The sequence below is a fragment of the Thamnophis sirtalis genome, unplaced genomic scaffold (assembly GCF_051295495.1).
Source record: "Thamnophis sirtalis isolate CommonGarterSnake01/CBP01778 unplaced genomic scaffold, rThaSir2_p1.2 scaffold_6, whole genome shotgun sequence".
Lineage (NCBI taxonomy): Eukaryota > Metazoa > Chordata > Lepidosauria > Squamata > Natricidae > Thamnophis > Thamnophis sirtalis.
The window spans coordinates 97,499,267-97,517,602 of NW_028261386.1; the positions used below are offsets into that span (position 1 = coordinate 97,499,267).

Genomic DNA, 18,336 nt, shown 5'->3' on the forward strand with positions numbered 1-18,336 from the left:
ATTTGTCAGCTTATTATTATTATACAATTGTATCACAGCGGCCAGTTGTTTCGCCGAATTTGGCATTGATTACTAGTCGGGCCCCACCCAGGAGCCTAGGACGTCGTAACGTATTTTCGTAATATGCGTGCAGATCTAAGCAGTGCGGCTTTTTGCATTTGACTGATGGTGATTTTGTTTGTTTGTTTGTTTTGTTTTTGTTTTTATTTGTCTTGTATGCCGCCCACTCCCGAAGGACTCCAGGCGGCTCACAATAAACAAGGGGAGGGGGATAAATAGACAAAACAACACTTTAAAAATACGCAACATTCACAGTTTCCGTGGGGCTGGATATTTCACAAGCCCTCCGGCCTGCTGGAGCAGCCAGGACTTGGTGGCTTTGCGGAAGGCCGGGAGGGTAGTAAGGGTCCGGATCTCCACGGGGAGGTCGTTCCAAAGGGCTGGAGCTGCAACAGAGAAGGCTCTCTGATTTTCTCAATTTTTAACTGTTTTAAATGTAATTCCAGTGCTTTTGGAATAGCACCCAGTGTGCCAATTACCACTGGAATTACCACTGCTGGTTTGTGCCATAGTCGTTGAATTTCTATTTTTAAGTCCTGGTATTTTGCAATTTTTTCATGTTCCTTCTCGGCGACCCTGCTATCACCTGGTATTGCGATGTCTATGATTATGACCTTATTTTTCTCAACCAGTGTGATGTCTGGTGTATTATGCGCCAGTATTTTGTCCGTTTGTATACGGAAATCCTACAAGATCTTGACCATCTGATTTTCGGTGACTTTTTTAGGCTGATGTTCCTACCAGTTTGTTGCTGTTTTAATACTATAATTTTTTCACTAATTCCAATGGATCATTTGTGCTACTGAATTGTGCCGCAATTTATAATCAGTCTGCACAATTTTTTTACAGCAGCTGAGTATGTGATCAACAGTTTCATCAGCTTCTTTGCAAAGTCTGCATTTGGCATCATCAAAGGATTTTTCGATTTTGGCCTTAATGGCATTTGTGCGGATTATTATTATTATTATTATTATTATTATTATTATTATTATTATTATTATTATATACTTAATAAAAGTAATTTGTTATATATTGATAGCATCCCTTTTGGGGATGACTACGGTTGTTTTCTTTCTATAGCTTGCTTGCTGTATGGGTTCAGTTGTCTTCCTGTGAATAAAAGGAATTTTTTAACCTCTTGGGGTGACCTGATTGTACACCCTGGATTCAAAGTAGTGTTGGGATAGTGTTGGGCCAGCAACAACGACAGCGTTCAAGCTCTATTTGGAAAAATTAAAAAAAAAAAAACTGGAGGAATTTTAAATCTAACAAATGTATTATTTATTTGTGGACTACACACCATTTTATAGGCTATCTCAAAACCATGTACCATAATAAACAAGTTGCTTTTAAAAAAGACCCTTGTAGCATCAAACTAGCAAAGGTACGCATCTTGAATTTCAAAGTACCATGAAAAAGACAGCAACAACTCAGAGCAGAAATAAATCATGATCAGGGTTTTACCTGTTCCACATGCATGTTTTCTAAAAGCGCACTTTGGTTTTTTAAAGTAGGCAAAGCATCATCTTCACCCTCATCTTCACAGTAGCTGCAGACACTTTGTCGGCGTTTTGCCTCTTCTACAGTTATAATCTAGGCAGATGAAAATGTGTTTACATCTTTCGTAATGGTACATGAAAAGTTAATAAAGGAGAAAATGTATTCTATGCAGCAGTGTTTCTCAATTGCAGTAACCTGAACAGGTAGGGACTTCACCTCCCAGAAGCAGGTTGGCAGAGGAATTCTGAGAGTTGAATCCATACCTATTCATGCACTGAGGTTGAAAAACACTGCTATATAGGGTTAAGGAATGAGAAAAATAACCTCAAATGTGGCACTGGTGAACCTCAAGGGATTTTTGTTGTAGAGATCTTGATAGAACTCATACAAACCTTTACAATAAACTGATAAAATTTAATGAAGTTGTAACAAGCTGTCAAACAGTTTGCATAATGGCTTGCCAACTCCCCTGCACTACAAAGTAGTTGTGTAAACATGTACAGAAGTTCAGGAAGTCTGTAAGTATTAAAAAAAGGAGATCAGGAAGCCTGCAAGTATCAAAAACTTTGAGCGAAGGGAAGGAAATACCTCAGTTTTCAGCCATAGCATCCATATCTTTAATTCTGTTCACATGATAGAATTAAACATAAGAACTTCTATAAAATAATTTAAATGGTTCATCTTTTTTCTTTCTTTTCAGCAACAGCAGCTTTTTCACTGCTATTTTTCATGTAAGCAGAGACATAAGTAATACCATGAATAGGAGAGCCAATATACAAATCAACACTTAAAAGAAATATTTAAAGTTAATATTTTAAAATTATGTACATGACATTTAAAATACTTAGTTTCAGATGTGGCTATAAAGAGAACATTCAGACACATTTCTAAATTAAAAACATTAAAATATTATTAGCTTTACTATTAGCCTTATAACATTATAGGTCAATTCTTGCCATTGAATGCAATGATGAGATTGTAAAACATAGGCTGTGAGCTAAATAAGAACACTGTCTAACATCACCAAATATTGTCATTTGACATGTGAGCATCTGATTGTCATGTTAACGTTTCTTGACAATCCTGTAAAGCTTTTTTGAACTACTATGTGAGACTAATCCAGAATAAGATGCCTTAAAAGGCAAAGTTGTGGTATCATGAAAATGTTCTATAATAAGACTTGTTTTAGAGAAAATTATTATGATGACCAGAATTTATTTTCTATCTTTTTATGAAGTATCTATTCTACAAAATAACCATTCATATAATTAAATCAGATGATAATTTATTCTATACTGTCATCCTACATCCTAAACTTCATTTCAAGTTTGAAACATAAACTGGCATTATTTTTAATTAATTGGTTTAGTTTATCATTAAAGTTTCTCAGTATTGGAGAACTGTAGTGTTTTGCTCACGATAAGTTATATGAATAATAACATCAGTTATTAATGTTTTGATCAACAATAGTGATCAAAATATCAATATAAAATAATTAGAAAAGCAGGATATCAGAACAAAAAGGAAGTTAATATATTTTCCAATCTGAAAAAAAAATGGAACTATTTTAAGCAATTACATTTCAAAGACAGAATAGATTTTAGGTTAAAGGTAATTCTAGTCCTCAAGTAAAAATAAAACAATATCAAAAGAACATACATGAAAAAATACTTCATAATGGGGGGGGGGGAGGAAAATGAAAGAATGAAAATAATCAGGATCAGAAATTCATTTTAAAGCTATTTGTATACTCAGTGACTAAACTATAAATTATACTAATCCCAAAAGGACTGATTTGAACTCAGACATTCAAAAGAAATAAATTCAGAAGCATGTAACATGAACTCAAATAAGCTACCTTTCCTGAAAAGCGAAATATGCAAATTATCTTAACATTCTCAGGCACATGCTAAACAAATCAGTAAACATCAGTTTCTTTCCATTCTGCATATGCACTTACAACTCTTCCATGTGCATTCAATTCAGTGTTTTTTTGCTAAGGAACAAAAGAACTGGGGGAAAAGTCAGAGAGATTTCAGCGGATTTTCATACCTGCACAAAAGGTTCCTGTTCTTTCTCAGGCCTAGCACAATATAGAATTTGAAAATTCAGAGCCATTCCCTTAACTCTCATTTTGTTTAGCTTCGTTCTTTTCCCAGTTTCAAGGTCTGCTCACAAAAAGAAACTGTTGCTGCTTGCTTGGAGACGGAATGAAAGCATGCAGTGTATACTTCCTTGAAGAACTAACTTTCGTTTTCTCCTATATATGACAAAGAGTAACCTGGCAACCTTAAATTCATCAGAGGAACTGCCATAGAAATATCCTCAGGCAGCTGCTGGAGCCAATTTACAAAACATATCTTGATAATTATTTTGAAATTAATTTTCATTCTCTGATTTGTGAAGACCAGGCTTATTTATTACCATTCCAGGAAGCTATAATGGGAATATGTAATATAATTCTGTCTCATTGACTTATTTCTGGTATTACTCTTCAAGTCCATCTGATTGAACAGGCTTAATTATCATTTACTGTATGAATACTTTTTATTATGGTCACTGGCCAAATTGCAAACAAAAATGCATTAAAATAAAGTAAAAACAAAATAAGATAAACTATTACAATTGGTGGTGGGTTCATCAGTAGACAATAAAAGTCTAATTGTACAGGCAGTACAATAACATTTAGCTACATTGAAGAAAACCTAGCGTTATTTAGGAGAAATTATTTTTCTGACAACTACAGAAATGTTCCTGATCACATTTATGAACCGCCCTCCCTACAATATAAAAATGATTACTAAATTGCAGGTTGTATTCAGACATCAAAGTAAATAAATAAACCTAATTATAATTTATCAGCATGCTGCTATAAGTTGCTCAATTTTGGCCCTTTTTTACAAACCACACAGTTAACAGACTTGCCTATGACAAGTGGGTGCAGTAGTTTGTGATTTAATATGTCAAAATTAGAAGCCATTGTTTCTTCAGCTGAGCCTTGTTTGGAAAGAAACAAACCACTGTTTCTGGTTCACAAATCAGGCTATGTTGAGGTTTGTTTAAACTACATTTTTTCCTATAAATTTTACGATATTCTGAATAAAATATCAGCTTTAAATTAAATATTGTAATATCTCTACTACCTTTAAGAAACTACTCCTACATAAAGCAATAATAAAGCAATAACATGAAACAATAAAAAATAGCGTACTAAGTTAATTTTCAACATTCTTCTTACTCATGAAGAGGTTTTTTCCCCAAGAACTGCCTTTGTTCCAGCAAACTTTAGTTGCTATCAATAATATAACAATCAGCATCTGCTGGGCTAAGACCTTCATCAGGAATTTACAGATTTTTTTTTTAAAAGGATGTTGGGTCTTCCTCCCATCACACCCAAAACACAGCTGTTCAATTGCAGCTCTTATATGTGGCCAATCAATGTGATTTTGTTGTTGAGTCAATTGACGTTGGAATCAAACTTAACTCTGCATGTCCCAAAGATTATTTTTCAAGACACAATTGGACTTTCTTTTCTTTTTCTTTGAAGACGTTTCGCTTACCATCCAAGAAGCTTCTTCAGTTCTGAAGTGAAGAAGGTTCTTGGATGAGAAGCAAAAGTCTTCAAGAAAAAACAAAGAAAGTCCAGTTGCCTCTTGAAAAATCCTATTTGGGATAACCACAACCTAGATGACCAAGAATCTCCATAGATACTTAATTCCAGGTAACTTCACAAGTAAATCCATATGGTTTTCTTGATAAGAATAACTGATTACAGAAGTGGTTGTGACCAGTTGTTGAGAACGGAAGATAGTAAAGTTAAAAAAAAACAATGGTTGCTTTATTGTAAATCTTATTAGCAAAATTAAGACAGTAGCTATCAAGGTTGCAGGTTTAGAATTGCAGGTTTAGAATTTTATAACTGTAGGACTTTATTGTGACCATAAAAATATAAAGGCACATATTGCTTTAATTGCTCTGTGTAAATTTAACTACTTTGTATTTGCTAACTTTGATTGTTGCTAGGTTCCATCCTGTAGAAAGATTATACCTTGTTTGCAATATAGTGACATAAAACCTATGTTTTAAGTGTCTGGAAGATGCAAAAAAAAATGTATGTTTCAGTTGTGCAACATTACTAATTATATTAACTACCCTAAAATATATTTTCAGATTAGGGATGCTGGTTGTAGCCCAACATAACTAGAGGACACTTGAAAAGTTCCTCTTTTCATAATTAGAGCATTTGTCCATATTCTGTATTTATAACCACATCCAGAGTATACCCATGCAAAACTAACTCCATCTATTCTTAACAAATAGAAGTTAATTCTAATACCTTAAACCAGAGATGTCAAACTGAAGCCTGTGGGCCAGATGTGGCCTCAGGGTGCTTGGATCTGGCCCACGGGGCTGCCCTGTAAACAGTGAAGGACTGGCCTGTGATGCCTCTGGCAGTGAAAATGGAGCTTGGGAGGGCATGCACAGCCCTCCCAAGCTCCGTTTTTGCTGGCAGAAGGTTCCAGGAGGCAGCTGAAAATGGAACTCGGGAGTCGCAGCTGAAAACAGAGCTTGGGTGCCTGTTTTCACTGGCAGAGCGCTCGAACCACCACAGGTGCCCCCGACATGAGTGATGCCAAGCTGGCCACGCCCCTTGGCCCCACCCACCACCCCACCACAAGGTCAAACACAACGCTGATGCCACCCTCAATGAAATCAAATTTGACACCCCTGCCTTAAACTAAAACAACACTAAATCAGACAACAATTATACACATAAAAAAGAAGAAAAATCTGCCTGGATTTTGATGATGGTTTATACAAACACAGAGTAACTGATCAAAGTTATGATACCAAAAGATAACTTAACTCTACCCAACAGAATGAACAGATAGGTTAGCAACTTACATTCATTTTTAAGTTTCTGAATACCCCAATAATTTTTTCCATACTTTCTCATCTCATTTTCACCCATCAATTCATGTCATCTAAAAAAATATTGTGGTCTCTCTCAGATCACATTCATTAACTAAGTTGCATATTTTCCCTAAACTCTGGGTTTTTTTCAATGTTTTTTTTCAATTCATTAGAGCATAACATAGAACTACCACTAACTATGTTATTTTAATAATCATATACAACAATCTAAATAACACCATACTTTCCTTCGAGCTCTTAATTCATAATTAAATTTCATTTCCATTCATGTGCTGATTATCACCACTCCACAAATTAGGAAACTTTCATTGCATTCTATTTTCCCTTACTCTTATGTTCATCAGTTCAAGAGATACCTATTTTTCTTTTATTTCACTTGTTAATTAATGCTGTCTAATATTCATATGTCACAAGCTTTCGAACAGCTATGGTGTCACCAGATGTGCTAATGGGCACTTTCCTTTACCACCCATCATGCTTTGGGTCAATCGAACTTTTCATATAAAGTTTTATTAAGAAAAACAAAGAGGAAAGTAGGTTTCCAGTCTTAGATATACTTACATTGTATGACTAGGATGCAGGAAGTTATTTCATATACTTGTTTACAGATTTATATAATAAAAGGAAAAATGAATTATGGTCTTGGAGTTACAAAAACTGATTAAGAATTAGATTGAAATATAACTGATCAAAGAGCGAGAAAAGTAAAAAAAAGACGAGGAAATTCGGTGGGGTGAGGGGACATTTTCCCAAATGAAACTAATACTAGTTGAAATATATTTCATAAACTCCTATTTGTTCCTAAATATATTTGATAAACTCCAATTCGTTCCTAAATTGAACAATATGTGACAGGGAACTTTACTTTTGGCTCTGGGAATATTCATTCACTAAGCAAAAGATATTTCAGTAATCTTGAATCTTATAAAATGGAGTTTAATTAACATTTTGAATGTTGCAATGGAGAAGTGGCTTTATCTGACCTATGGCTAATCAGATGATACTTGGTGTAAAACTAGATTAAGAAATTTATTATATTTATTTAAGCATCATCTATGAAATGCCCAGCTGTAAGAAAGTACTTTAAGAGCCAATAGTCAAGCAGCATATAGAAGATGAGAATCAAATCCTTTTGTATTGTCTCTTCCCCTTACACCTGACACAGTTATTTGTTTTTCAATTGTCAGTTGGCAAACACAAGAACTATAACCTGGACCAAAAAGAAACAATCCCGAGGATAAGGGGATTACAGCAGAAAACTGTTAATTGCACTGTACAGTCTCAGATAATTCCAAAATCAAGAAACAAAGCACTCACCTCCCAGCTTTTTGTTGAAGGTTCACTGAAGAAATTGTCTATCATGTCAAGCTCCTCCTTTTCCACCACCACAAAACCCTGTTCCTTAGCATCTTTGCCATATACATCTGGAGACCATTGTACAAAAAAGGTATACAGATGATCTACCCTGTCGAACAATAAAAAAAAGTTAAGAGCTCTAAAAATAATAAACTGCAAGGTGCAAATTCACTCAATTGCTAATCAAGTTTGTTCTTATGTTGTTAGTTGCGAAGTGATGTCCGAACCATCACGACCCCATGGACAACAAACATTCCTCCAGGCCTTCCTGTCCTCTACCATCTCCTGGAGCCTATTTAAGCTCACGCCGACTGCTTCAGTGAATCCATCCAGCCACTTCATTCTCTGTCGTTCCCTTCTTCTTTTGCCCTCAATCTTTCCCAGCATTAGGCTCTTCTCCAGTGAGTCAAGTTTAGTATCTGTCTAAAGAAGATTTTGCTCAGGCATATAATGCCACCAGAGCCATCATTGCGGAATTTTACCCATGAGCTTTAAAGGTAGTCTTTTTTATTGGCTGGGGACCCAACAGCTGCTGGGAAATGATAGTTCCTGATTTCTTGCAAAACAAGATGGAATCATACCAGAGATAGATGATCCTGGCTCCAACAAGCCAACAAGCAAACACCTTTCTCTTCCTTCCTCCAAGTACATTTTGGTCTCTCCTATGAATAGTGGTTAGTCAAGGCTGGGAGTTGTACATTTTTGTGCAGAAAATATCTTCTATATAAACATATAAACATCAATAGTAAAGTGCCATATTAGTGCACAGGTAAACTAATGTATTCTGACAATGTCATTTCTTCATCAACTGCAGCCACCATGCAGTTCTTCTGACCCAACTTTGGAAAGAACACTATATCATAAAGAATGAATAACTCAAGTTTGACAGACAGTGATCAACCCATTTAAAGGACAAATTCTCAGAAAAAGAAAACTATCAGCCTAGAGAGTCTGTGGTAAAGACAACTTGTAAAGTTGTCGTAATGTTAAGGCATTTTGGATAAAAATTTGGTGGATCCTGCAAAATATCTTCAAAAAAAGGATAAAATTCACTCCCAAACTGTTTTTACTAGGTATATGTACTGACTTCGTAGCAGTAGAGATTAATTTGGTTCTGTACTTAATAACGGCAGCAAGACTCTTGGTGGCGCAATACTGGAAGAAGAAAGACCTGCCTACAATTCAAGAATGGACTTTAAAGGTTACAAACTTAGCCGAAATGGCAAAAATTTCAGCATATCTTAAAGAACATTCAAATGAGAAGTATAAACGAGACTGGAAAAAATGGATTGATTATATACAAAGCAAATATGGGACTAGGAAATTCCAGATAGCTTATGCTTAAAATTAGTAATAACGTAAATTGTTAAAAATTTGGGTAACAGCAAGAAGCTGAGTTCAATGTAGAGATATTTTAGACTGTGATTGTCAAAAAGTTATACCATGTATGGGCTCTGGGAAGTCGGGGGAAGGGAAGGGAGGCGGGGATCTAGGGGGAGGGGGGGAGGGGGGAAATATAATATGTGTTAAATTCTAAAGCATGATTGCACTTGTATACTGTGGTTTTTATTAATGTTAGTGTTAAAACAGAACAAACTGAATATATCGGAAAGTAAGAGATACCGAAGGGAGGAGCTGAATGAAAGAAGAAGGAGAGCAGAGAGAGTGAGAGAGAGGAGGAGGAGAAGGAAGGGAGGGAATGGATTAAGAGAGGGAGTGATAGGGTTAGGGTTAGATAGAGGGGGAGGGGAAGTAGGTGTAGAGGGGTATGAGAGAAGGAAGAATGAAAGTTGGAGGGGGATGAAAGAGGGTGTATGGTGGGCTAAGGCGGTATATTGAGTTTGTATTGTAGGGGGCATTCTCTATAAAAGCGAGGGCTGTGTTTATTACTCAATGTTATATGTCTCGGTTGCACAGTAAACATGTGATTGTATAGAATGAAATGGAAATAAAAAAGATTTGTACCGGTAAAAAGACAACTTGTAAAGTTGACAAACTATAAATATTGTAATTCTTTGCAACTGTACCTGCACTTCTACATAAATTTGATAGCAATGAATAAGGAGAGCTAAAATGTTACACAAAGGCAATAGAAATACAAAAGCCAGTTTCTCATAAAGTTTTGTAACAGAATGACGTTGTGCTTTAAATTGGCCAAAATCAGTGGTGGGTTGCAGGCAGTACGTCCCGGTACAGGTGTACCGGAGTCTGCCCGGAGCACCGGGTACCATTCCGATACGGTATTCTGGAGGGCCCACCCACCCGTGCTCCTTCCCTGTCTTTAAACTCTTCAGTGTTTCCGTGCACATACACAGAGCGTACAGCGCCTGTGCAACGCTCCACCGAGCAGCTGGAGCATCGTGGAGGCTCACGGAGGCATCGCTGGACAGTAATGTGCATGCGCATGCTGCGTGTGTGTGCGCACGTTCATGTGCAGGACGCCGGGCCCCATTGCAACCATACCAGTTGCAACGGGACCCGGAACCCACCACTGCCCAAGATGAAACTTTATCTCTCATTCTGTTCCTAGAGCTTAACTTAACATTAGTAACATGGTCAAAGGCTTTCAGAGTGGAAATGCTAAGCGACACCAGTCAAAACAACCAAATGACCTTGACTGCCAACCTTTATACAGCCTCTCTCCTAACACTAATATTTTTACACAAATAAGCTTCACCAAGGCTTATCCCAGGCAATAACAAAGCACCAGGCCTTGTTTTGCCCAGCCACACAAGGCAGCCAATGGAAACCCAGCAGGGTATCACCTTTGCATGAAACTGTCAGCAAGGAGGCATCTCCCAAAAATATGGATTTAGTTTCAATGTTTAGGGGCAGTTAGCCTTGACTTCTGCAGTTATTAACCCAAAAGGATGAGTAATAAAAATGCAGCAAACACTACTAAGACATTCCTCAATATTATATTATTAACTAATTTTCTTATCCATTATGGTGTTTTTCTGAACTCTCAGCCTTTCACTTGCCTCTGTTTCTGTAGTTATTACAGAGTTTTATTTTATTTTATAGTTGTTTTAATTCCTGTTAGGTGTAATTGTTCAGCATTGTTATCATTGTTTTCTTCAAAAAGAACATAATAGAAATTGACATAATAAATATAATTAAAATTATAATTTAAAAAATCAGAAGATAATTCTGATACATCTTTTCTCCTAGGCGCATGTTTAAGGCAGAAGTGTATATGCATGTGTACTTTAAAATGCCCTGATATTACAAACAACTTTAAAAGAGCCTGCAAGGTAATAAAACTGTAGAGACTTTAGCTTGTGCTGTTCCATACTACTCTTACTAAGGGTTTCAGCAATGCACATTGTCTCACACTTTGATTGAACGTTCTAATGCTCAACCAGAAGCATAAAAGAAAGGCAATGTTTCTTGTTGAAATATATGAACTGCATGGATCAATAGAAAATTGGCTAAGGCTGAAAACTGCAACTTTTAAATAAAATCAATGTGCTTCAGTTCATCTCAGAAAAAAAATGTATACCATATCCAGGCTCCATAATATTACTTTAGGGGCCAATTTGATGTGGTGGTTAAAGCATCAGGCTACAAATAGGGAGAGTATGAGTTCTAGTTCCACCTTAGACAAGTTCCAACTTGGGCAAGTCAGCCTCTCTCAGCCCTAGGAAGCGGAAGGCAATGGCAAACCACATCTGAAATCTTGTCAAGAAAACAGCAGGGACTTGTCCAGGCAACCACCAGGAGTCAAGACTGACTTGAAGATAAAAAAATAAATATTACTTCCCCCTTTAAAAGCATTTGTAGCAGTTTCTACGTTCCAATACTTTTGAAGCTTCCTACAGAGTGATAACCAAACAGCTATAAACCACCAAACGTCTTTTACAGCAAGTACATACAAATATAGCATAAAGCAAAATATTTATACTCACTCTGCAGTGCTCTTAACATTCCCCATTGCAAGAAACACAATGAAGGATCTTCAGTCAGCTAGGTCAGATGCAATTGTATAACTGGGTCAACAGGAATATTTGAACAAAAGCCCTTATAAAGCACAAGTCTTTAATGATTACTACTCCTTAAGGTATGCGCAAAAAGATAAGGAGCCTTCCTTAAGAAGGATACCTATTTCACAATCACAGGGCAAGAGTAGTCAAGCCTCTGTTTAATGCAGTTTCATTATCTGAGATGATGAAGTACTGTTCTGCTACATGTCTAAAGTCACAACCAGGGCAACAACATCCAGCAGGCAACAACTGCAGTTAGGACATACTGCACGTCATTGCAACGTACCTTAAGTCATCTAAACTGCTATGTCAGCAAACTTGTCAGCTACCTAATGTCACTTCCAGAGTATGTGCTATATTGAAGAAAAAAATAACAACACTCAGGAAACCTCTTAAAGACTAACAAACTTCAGCCAAATGTTCATTGCGCAGAGTCCACTTGAAAGATTTCATCAAGTGGCTATTCTGTTGTAAAGATTCTTTAAATCTCTTAACACACTGTAATGATGAGAGAACTGACATGTAACACACGAGACATGTTAAATGTAACATGCTAAGAGAAATGGCATATATTACTAAAGAACACTTTTGAACAATTCTTAGATGACAATTGAAATATGAAACACATCAATGGAAATGCTGGAGAGCATTACAGAAATTGCAACAGCAATAGCACTTAGACTTATACACTGCTTCACAGTGCTTTACAGATCTCTGTAAGCCAGGAGTGTCAAACTCAAGGGCTATGGGGCAGATCTGGCCTGTGAGATACTTAGATCCAGTCCACAGGGCCACCCTGGAAACAGTGTAGGTTCTGCCTGTGGTGCCTCTGCCAGCTCCGTTTTCACTGGCAGAGGGTTACAGGAGGTTATCGCAGCCGAAAACGGACCTCACAAGAGCCGCAGTGGCCCTACCCAGCTCCATTTTTGCTGGCAAAGGGTTGCAGGAAGCCGTCACAGCCAAAAACAGAGCTCAGAAGCATATTTTCACTGGCAGAGTGCTTGGGCCACCACCACCCTGGCCATGCCCCTGAAGTCAAACACAACTCTGAAACTCAATGAAATTGAATTTGACACCCTGCTGTAAGCTATTTACATAGTAAGCATATTGCCTCCAACAATCTGGATCCTCATTTTACCGACCTTGGAAGGATGGAAGGCTCAGTCAACCATGAGCTGCTCAGAATCAAATGCATTACTGCATTCTAATCACTGCGCCACCACAACTCTTTAAATTGAATGTTCTCAAGAAGGGGGAAATTATCACTTTTTTTTCAAGGACAAATGACTTGTTCAGGTTTATTTTAGATGACTTCATCAACAGAACCATGCATTTTGATAGATGGTCACTGGTTTTCTGAAAACACACACACTCATACACACTTTGAAAAGGACCCAAGAAGCATTTCACAAAGACCTTGAACATACCTTTCTCGAGGGACAGCAAACCAGTATTCCGGTTGCTTTCGTCTTTTATATTGTTGATCCGTCACAGCTGACTGGGAAATGAAAGTCTTCCTCATAGGCATGCCCACTTTGATGCACAGAAACATTGGTGGGGTCTTGCTTTTTTCCTCTTTTGAAGGAAGCATATCTGAATTCAAGAGATTGTCCAGTCACAAAATAACTAACAGATTAATAATGTAACAAATACTTATATAGAAATACCAATGCATTTGATAATAAATCATATTACCCAGTTCTCCTACATAACAATCATTATGTTGCTAATCAATAAAATTGCAGAATTTCTAAAATAAAAAAAATCATAGAAAATATAAATGGAGTCATCTTTCTGCTCTACAGTTATGGGAGGAATATTGGTGAGAGTATGTATGGCTACTTTTTAAGTCTCAGTTCCCTGTAAAGAGAAATTTGTTGAATTCCATCTCTGCTCTTTCATTATGAAAGTTTTTTATACTTAAAAAAAACTTTTGCAGTTAGATTGTTAAACTTTAATCTACTCTATGCTATTCTATTTCTTACTGATCATGTTTTACTTAACACATTTTAATGCACGAGTTTTCTGAGAGAGAAAACTAATGTGAAGTGCTCAAGCACTCTTTCTGTATGTTTCTAGATAACTGCGGAAACATACCGTATTTTTCATAGTATAAGATGCACCTTTTTCTCTCAAAAAAGAGGCTGAAAATCTGGATACATCTTATACACTGATTACAGCATTTTTCTCCTCCCGAAACCCTGCCCCATTCACCAAAATGGCCGTGCGTAGCTTTTAGGAGGCTTTCAGAGTGCTCCTGGGGGCTGGGGAAGGCAGAAATGAGCCATTTTTTGCTCAATTTTGCTCCCCCCCCCCAGGCCCAAGGAGCACTCTATAAGCCTCCTAAAGGCTATCCATGCCCCTTTTTTGGACAAAAAATGGGCCTGTTTTTGTGAAAAATGGGCCATTTTTTGCTCATTTTTGCCCCCCTCCCAGGAGCACTCTACAAGCCTCCTAAAGTCTATTTATGCCCTCTTTTGTTTGAAAAAGAAATGGGCCCGTTCTCATGAAAACAGGCCATTTTGGAGAGTGCAAAAACTTTTTTTTAATTTGCCTCTTCAAAACCTTCTTATACTCCGATACGTCTTATACTCCAAAATATATGATATTCCTTAAAAGTCAAACTTTTACAAATACCATATTTTTCAGAGTAAAAGACGCACCTTTTTCTCTCAAAAAAGACGCTGAAAATCTGGGTGCGTCTTATACACTGAATACAGCATTTTTTGCCTCCCAAAACCCTGTCCCTTCACCAAAATGGCCGTGCATAGCTTTTACAAGGCTTTCAGAGAGCTCCTGGGAGCTGGGGAGGGAAGAAATGAGTGAAAAATGGCCCATTTTTGCCTACGCAGCCCCCAGCAGCACTCTATAAGCTTCTTAAAGGCTATTCAGGCCTTTTTAAAAAATACAGGCCCATTTTCGTGAATTTTGGGAGGTTTGCAGAGTGCAAAAACTTTTTTCTTTTAATTTTCCTCTTCAAAACCTTGCTGCGTCTTATACACCAGTGCATCTTATACTCTGAAATATGCGGTAGTACACAAACATTACATCTGATACAGATGTTATGCCTGCATCTGATGCATGTCAGAGGTTTTTGTTTTTTCTTCAGAAATTCTATCTGTAAAAGTATTTTGAGAGAGGGGAGAGGGAGGGAGGGAGAGATATTTTCCCAACAAGATCATATATCTTGCAGCAAGACCTTGGAAAAAGCTATTGTCATGACAATCCTAGAAATTTGAACACTAAGAACTCATCATACATATACACACAGAGAAATAAGCAAGCAGTAACACATTCAGCAACTGTCTTGGTCATTATCTATAGATATAACAGCAAATGTATGATATCACCCAATGTGGAATAGCAGAATCAGTCTCTGAAGAAACATTTTAGAGCCTGAGTGATCAAAAGGTTATCTTTACTTCTGGGTGTTTGGTTAGCCTTAACAACAGAGAGGATTAGAGCTTAACATAAGAAAAACATGATTGTGTGATATAATGGAAGAAGTTGTTCGAATGCTAAGCAAGTTTTGTAGTGACACACACACCCTCCAGGACCAATTTTAATTAATTAATGATGCAGCATAAGATTTGTATGTACAGAATGGATATCAGGCTGAATCAAAAATTATTAACTTTATAAGGAAAGTAGACAAAGTGGAAAAAGGAATTTAGGTTTTTTTTAAAAAAACAAATATGGCAAACAGGTTTACCTTCAATGGGCACTTGGACTCTCTGCAACAGCCACAGTCTGACTTCAGAGTTCTTATCTAAATGAGATGTCAAAAAAGGAGTATCTAATCCTTCACATGTTTTTTTCTCTGCTGCTACTGAGCTAGCTTCCAACAAAGGCTCATTTCTTACAACGGAACAGGATTCAAGTCCTTCCTTTTTGACAACAAGAACTTCAGTGGATTGGGATTTTGAAGAGCTGAGCGTGAGATCTATGCCCACAGGCATATTTCTCTTTTCTTCCTTGACTTCATCCTTAGGCAAGTAATCAATAGGTGATGTTTCATCTTTATCATGATTGAGGTAAAATTCAATAAGCTTGTCTTTATTCACCTCTTTGTTTGCATCCAAGTTTATCTCTATCTTATTGGTTGGTGAACTTCCACCCTTGTTCATTTCAGGCATCACATCCAGCTTTTCACAGGTGTCTAGATCTAGATCGTTCTTAGAAAGTTTATGCTTTACCCCAGATGAATCTAACACTGGTTGCTCATAATTGTCTTTGTTACTTGCTTGCAACTGAACCTCCTTTTTTGTTTTGCAATGATCCGTGTGAAGGTCAGCTGATCCAGCATCTCTACAATCTATTTTACTATCAATCTGCAATGAAGTCTTGTCTACCTCAATAAAGCCATCTTCCTCCAGAAGGGAATTGTCTTTGCTTAAGTCCAGAGTTATATTTGATGCAGAACATTCTGCAGGGTAAGTTTTCAAAGTCACCTGTTCTGAAGACTCAGGAGTAACAGAGGCCTTTGGCGTTTCTACTGATCCGGGTGTCACTAGGGGAGGACTTGCAGAAGGCTTCAGGATTTTGAAATCTGAAGATTTCTCTTTGTCTGAATATTTTATTGGTCTGGAATTAGGAGCAACAAAACTATCTGGTTTCGGTTGCTTCTTTTCTTTGTTCATGGCTTTAAATTTACTGAAAGGATTGATGTCCTTCTCAGAGGCAAGATCTTCCCATTCACCGGGCCTGTACAGAGGACAAAGATCCTTTGGAATATCGCTGCCAGGACAGGTGGTAGGGTGTATATGGAGTATTAAAAATGGAGAACAAAATGAAAATAAAAGAGAATACATAAATACTTAAATAAACTTAAAATATTTAAAATAATTAAATAAAATTCAAATATGACAACAAAAGAGACATCAACTGAAATGTACCAAAAACAACATGGAAATAACATGAATTAACCAAACAACTTTCTTCAAAATAAATGAAAGTTAATTAAAATAAAGTAATTATAAAGTTGAAATAATTGTGGAATTAGGAATATCAGTTTATCTGAAGCAGCTTATAGATACATTAAAAGAATAATGGACAAAAAATAACTTTGAGATGGCAAGGGAAACAAATAAACATCATGAGAATTTTTTTTTTACAACAATAGGAAAAAAATTGGCAGCAGGCATAAAAATTCCCCAAAAATTTAAAGCCTGCAATAACAAAAAAATAATTAATTTTAATTGTACATTTATATAGCAGCCCAACTGACATGTGACCAAGTCATGAAATCTTAACTGTAGCAACTACTACAGCAAGCACATACAAATATGTTTTTATTAAAATGTCTGGAATTTTAAATCAGGTTAACTGTTCAATTTTAATAGAATCAAATAATCAAAGCCATCTAAAAATAATAATTAAAAAACATCTTCAAGTCAGAGGAAAAAACCAACTGCTTCCTCAATGCTCATGCTTCTTGGTAAATGCTCTAACAAGTACAAGCATTTGTCTCTAGTGCAGTGATGGCTAACCTTTTTTGGCTCACGTGCCAAAAGCCGGGGGAGCGAGGTGCCACACCCATAATGCTATGAGAATAACCCCAGCGTGCATATGCAGGCTTCCCCCACCGCACGTGCATGCAGGTACGACCAGCACTCCCCCCTCCCCACTTTTGGCATGCTTTTTTGTCCTCCCCAGGCTCCAGAGGCTTTCTAGGAGCCTGGGGAGGGCAAAAACAGCTTCCCCCTGCTGCCCCAAAGGCCCTCCAGAGTCTTCAGGAGCTTCCCTGAAGCCTCCGGACTGTGAAAAAACAGCCCTATGGGCAAACAGGAAGTTCAGGAACAGACTTCTGGTTTACTCATAGGGCCGTTTTTTGCCCTTCAGGGAAGCCTCCTGAAGGCTCCGGAGGGCGACAAATGGCCCTACGAGCAAACTGAAAGTTCATTCTCGAACTTCCGGTTTGCCCATATGGCTTCAAGCCTCCGGAGGGTGAAAAACGGCCTCAAAAGAAGGCCGAAGTCAGCTAGCCAGTATGCACATGCGCACTGGAGCTGACAGGGCAACGCCTCGCATGCCCTAACAAATGGCTCCACATGCCACCTGTGGAGTTAACTTCTGCACACTAAAGTTAAAAAGAAACAATCTAAGACAACTGATTTCTCTGTTGTTTTCTGTTATCTTATGCTAAAACTTTAGTGGATGAAGCAATTAATGAAGGCATGTTGGTGCTTCTATTTAAGAAATCAGACACCAAAATGTTAATTAAAATAACCATTAAGGAGAATGGTAAGGGAATAATAACTAAAACTACTTTTTAAATATAATTTTCATATGTTAGAACTGCCTAAAGAGAGCAGGTAAGAAGACCCATTCAAACAACATGAAGGCTTTGGGTGTGTTGTTGGGTGGTTGTTGTTTTTTCAGAAATCCAAAACAATTCTTTCCAGCATTGCAAATCATAAAGTTATCCTGGATCCCTTTTTACTGCTTATCAATGTATTTCCAATGAAATAATAGCAGGAAGTTACTCCCATTCCCAGAAAGT

The 18,336-nt window shown here is 37.2% G+C and overlaps 1 protein-coding gene across 3 annotated transcripts in view; it reads right to left on the bottom strand.

Annotated features, from left to right (window-relative positions):
• Window positions 1-18,336, bottom strand: part of NCOA7 (nuclear receptor coactivator 7) — a 79,068-nt gene that overhangs the window by 9,437 nt on the left and 51,295 nt on the right. The window contains exons 9-12 of one of the 3 annotated variants that reach the window (XM_014076461.2): window positions 15,547-16,538; window positions 13,262-13,427; window positions 7,813-7,960; window positions 1,525-1,653 (exon numbers count right to left, since the gene is read on the bottom strand). In XM_014076461.2, coding sequence (XP_013931936.1) covers window positions 1,525-1,653; window positions 7,813-7,960; window positions 13,262-13,427; window positions 15,547-16,538 — 1,435 coding nt within the window. Of the gene's footprint in view, window positions 1-1,524; window positions 1,654-3,612; window positions 4,487-7,812; window positions 7,961-13,261; window positions 13,428-15,546; window positions 16,572-18,336 lie in introns of those variants that run through there. The other 2 variants (XM_014076460.2, XM_014076462.2) reach the window with 2 other exon arrangements.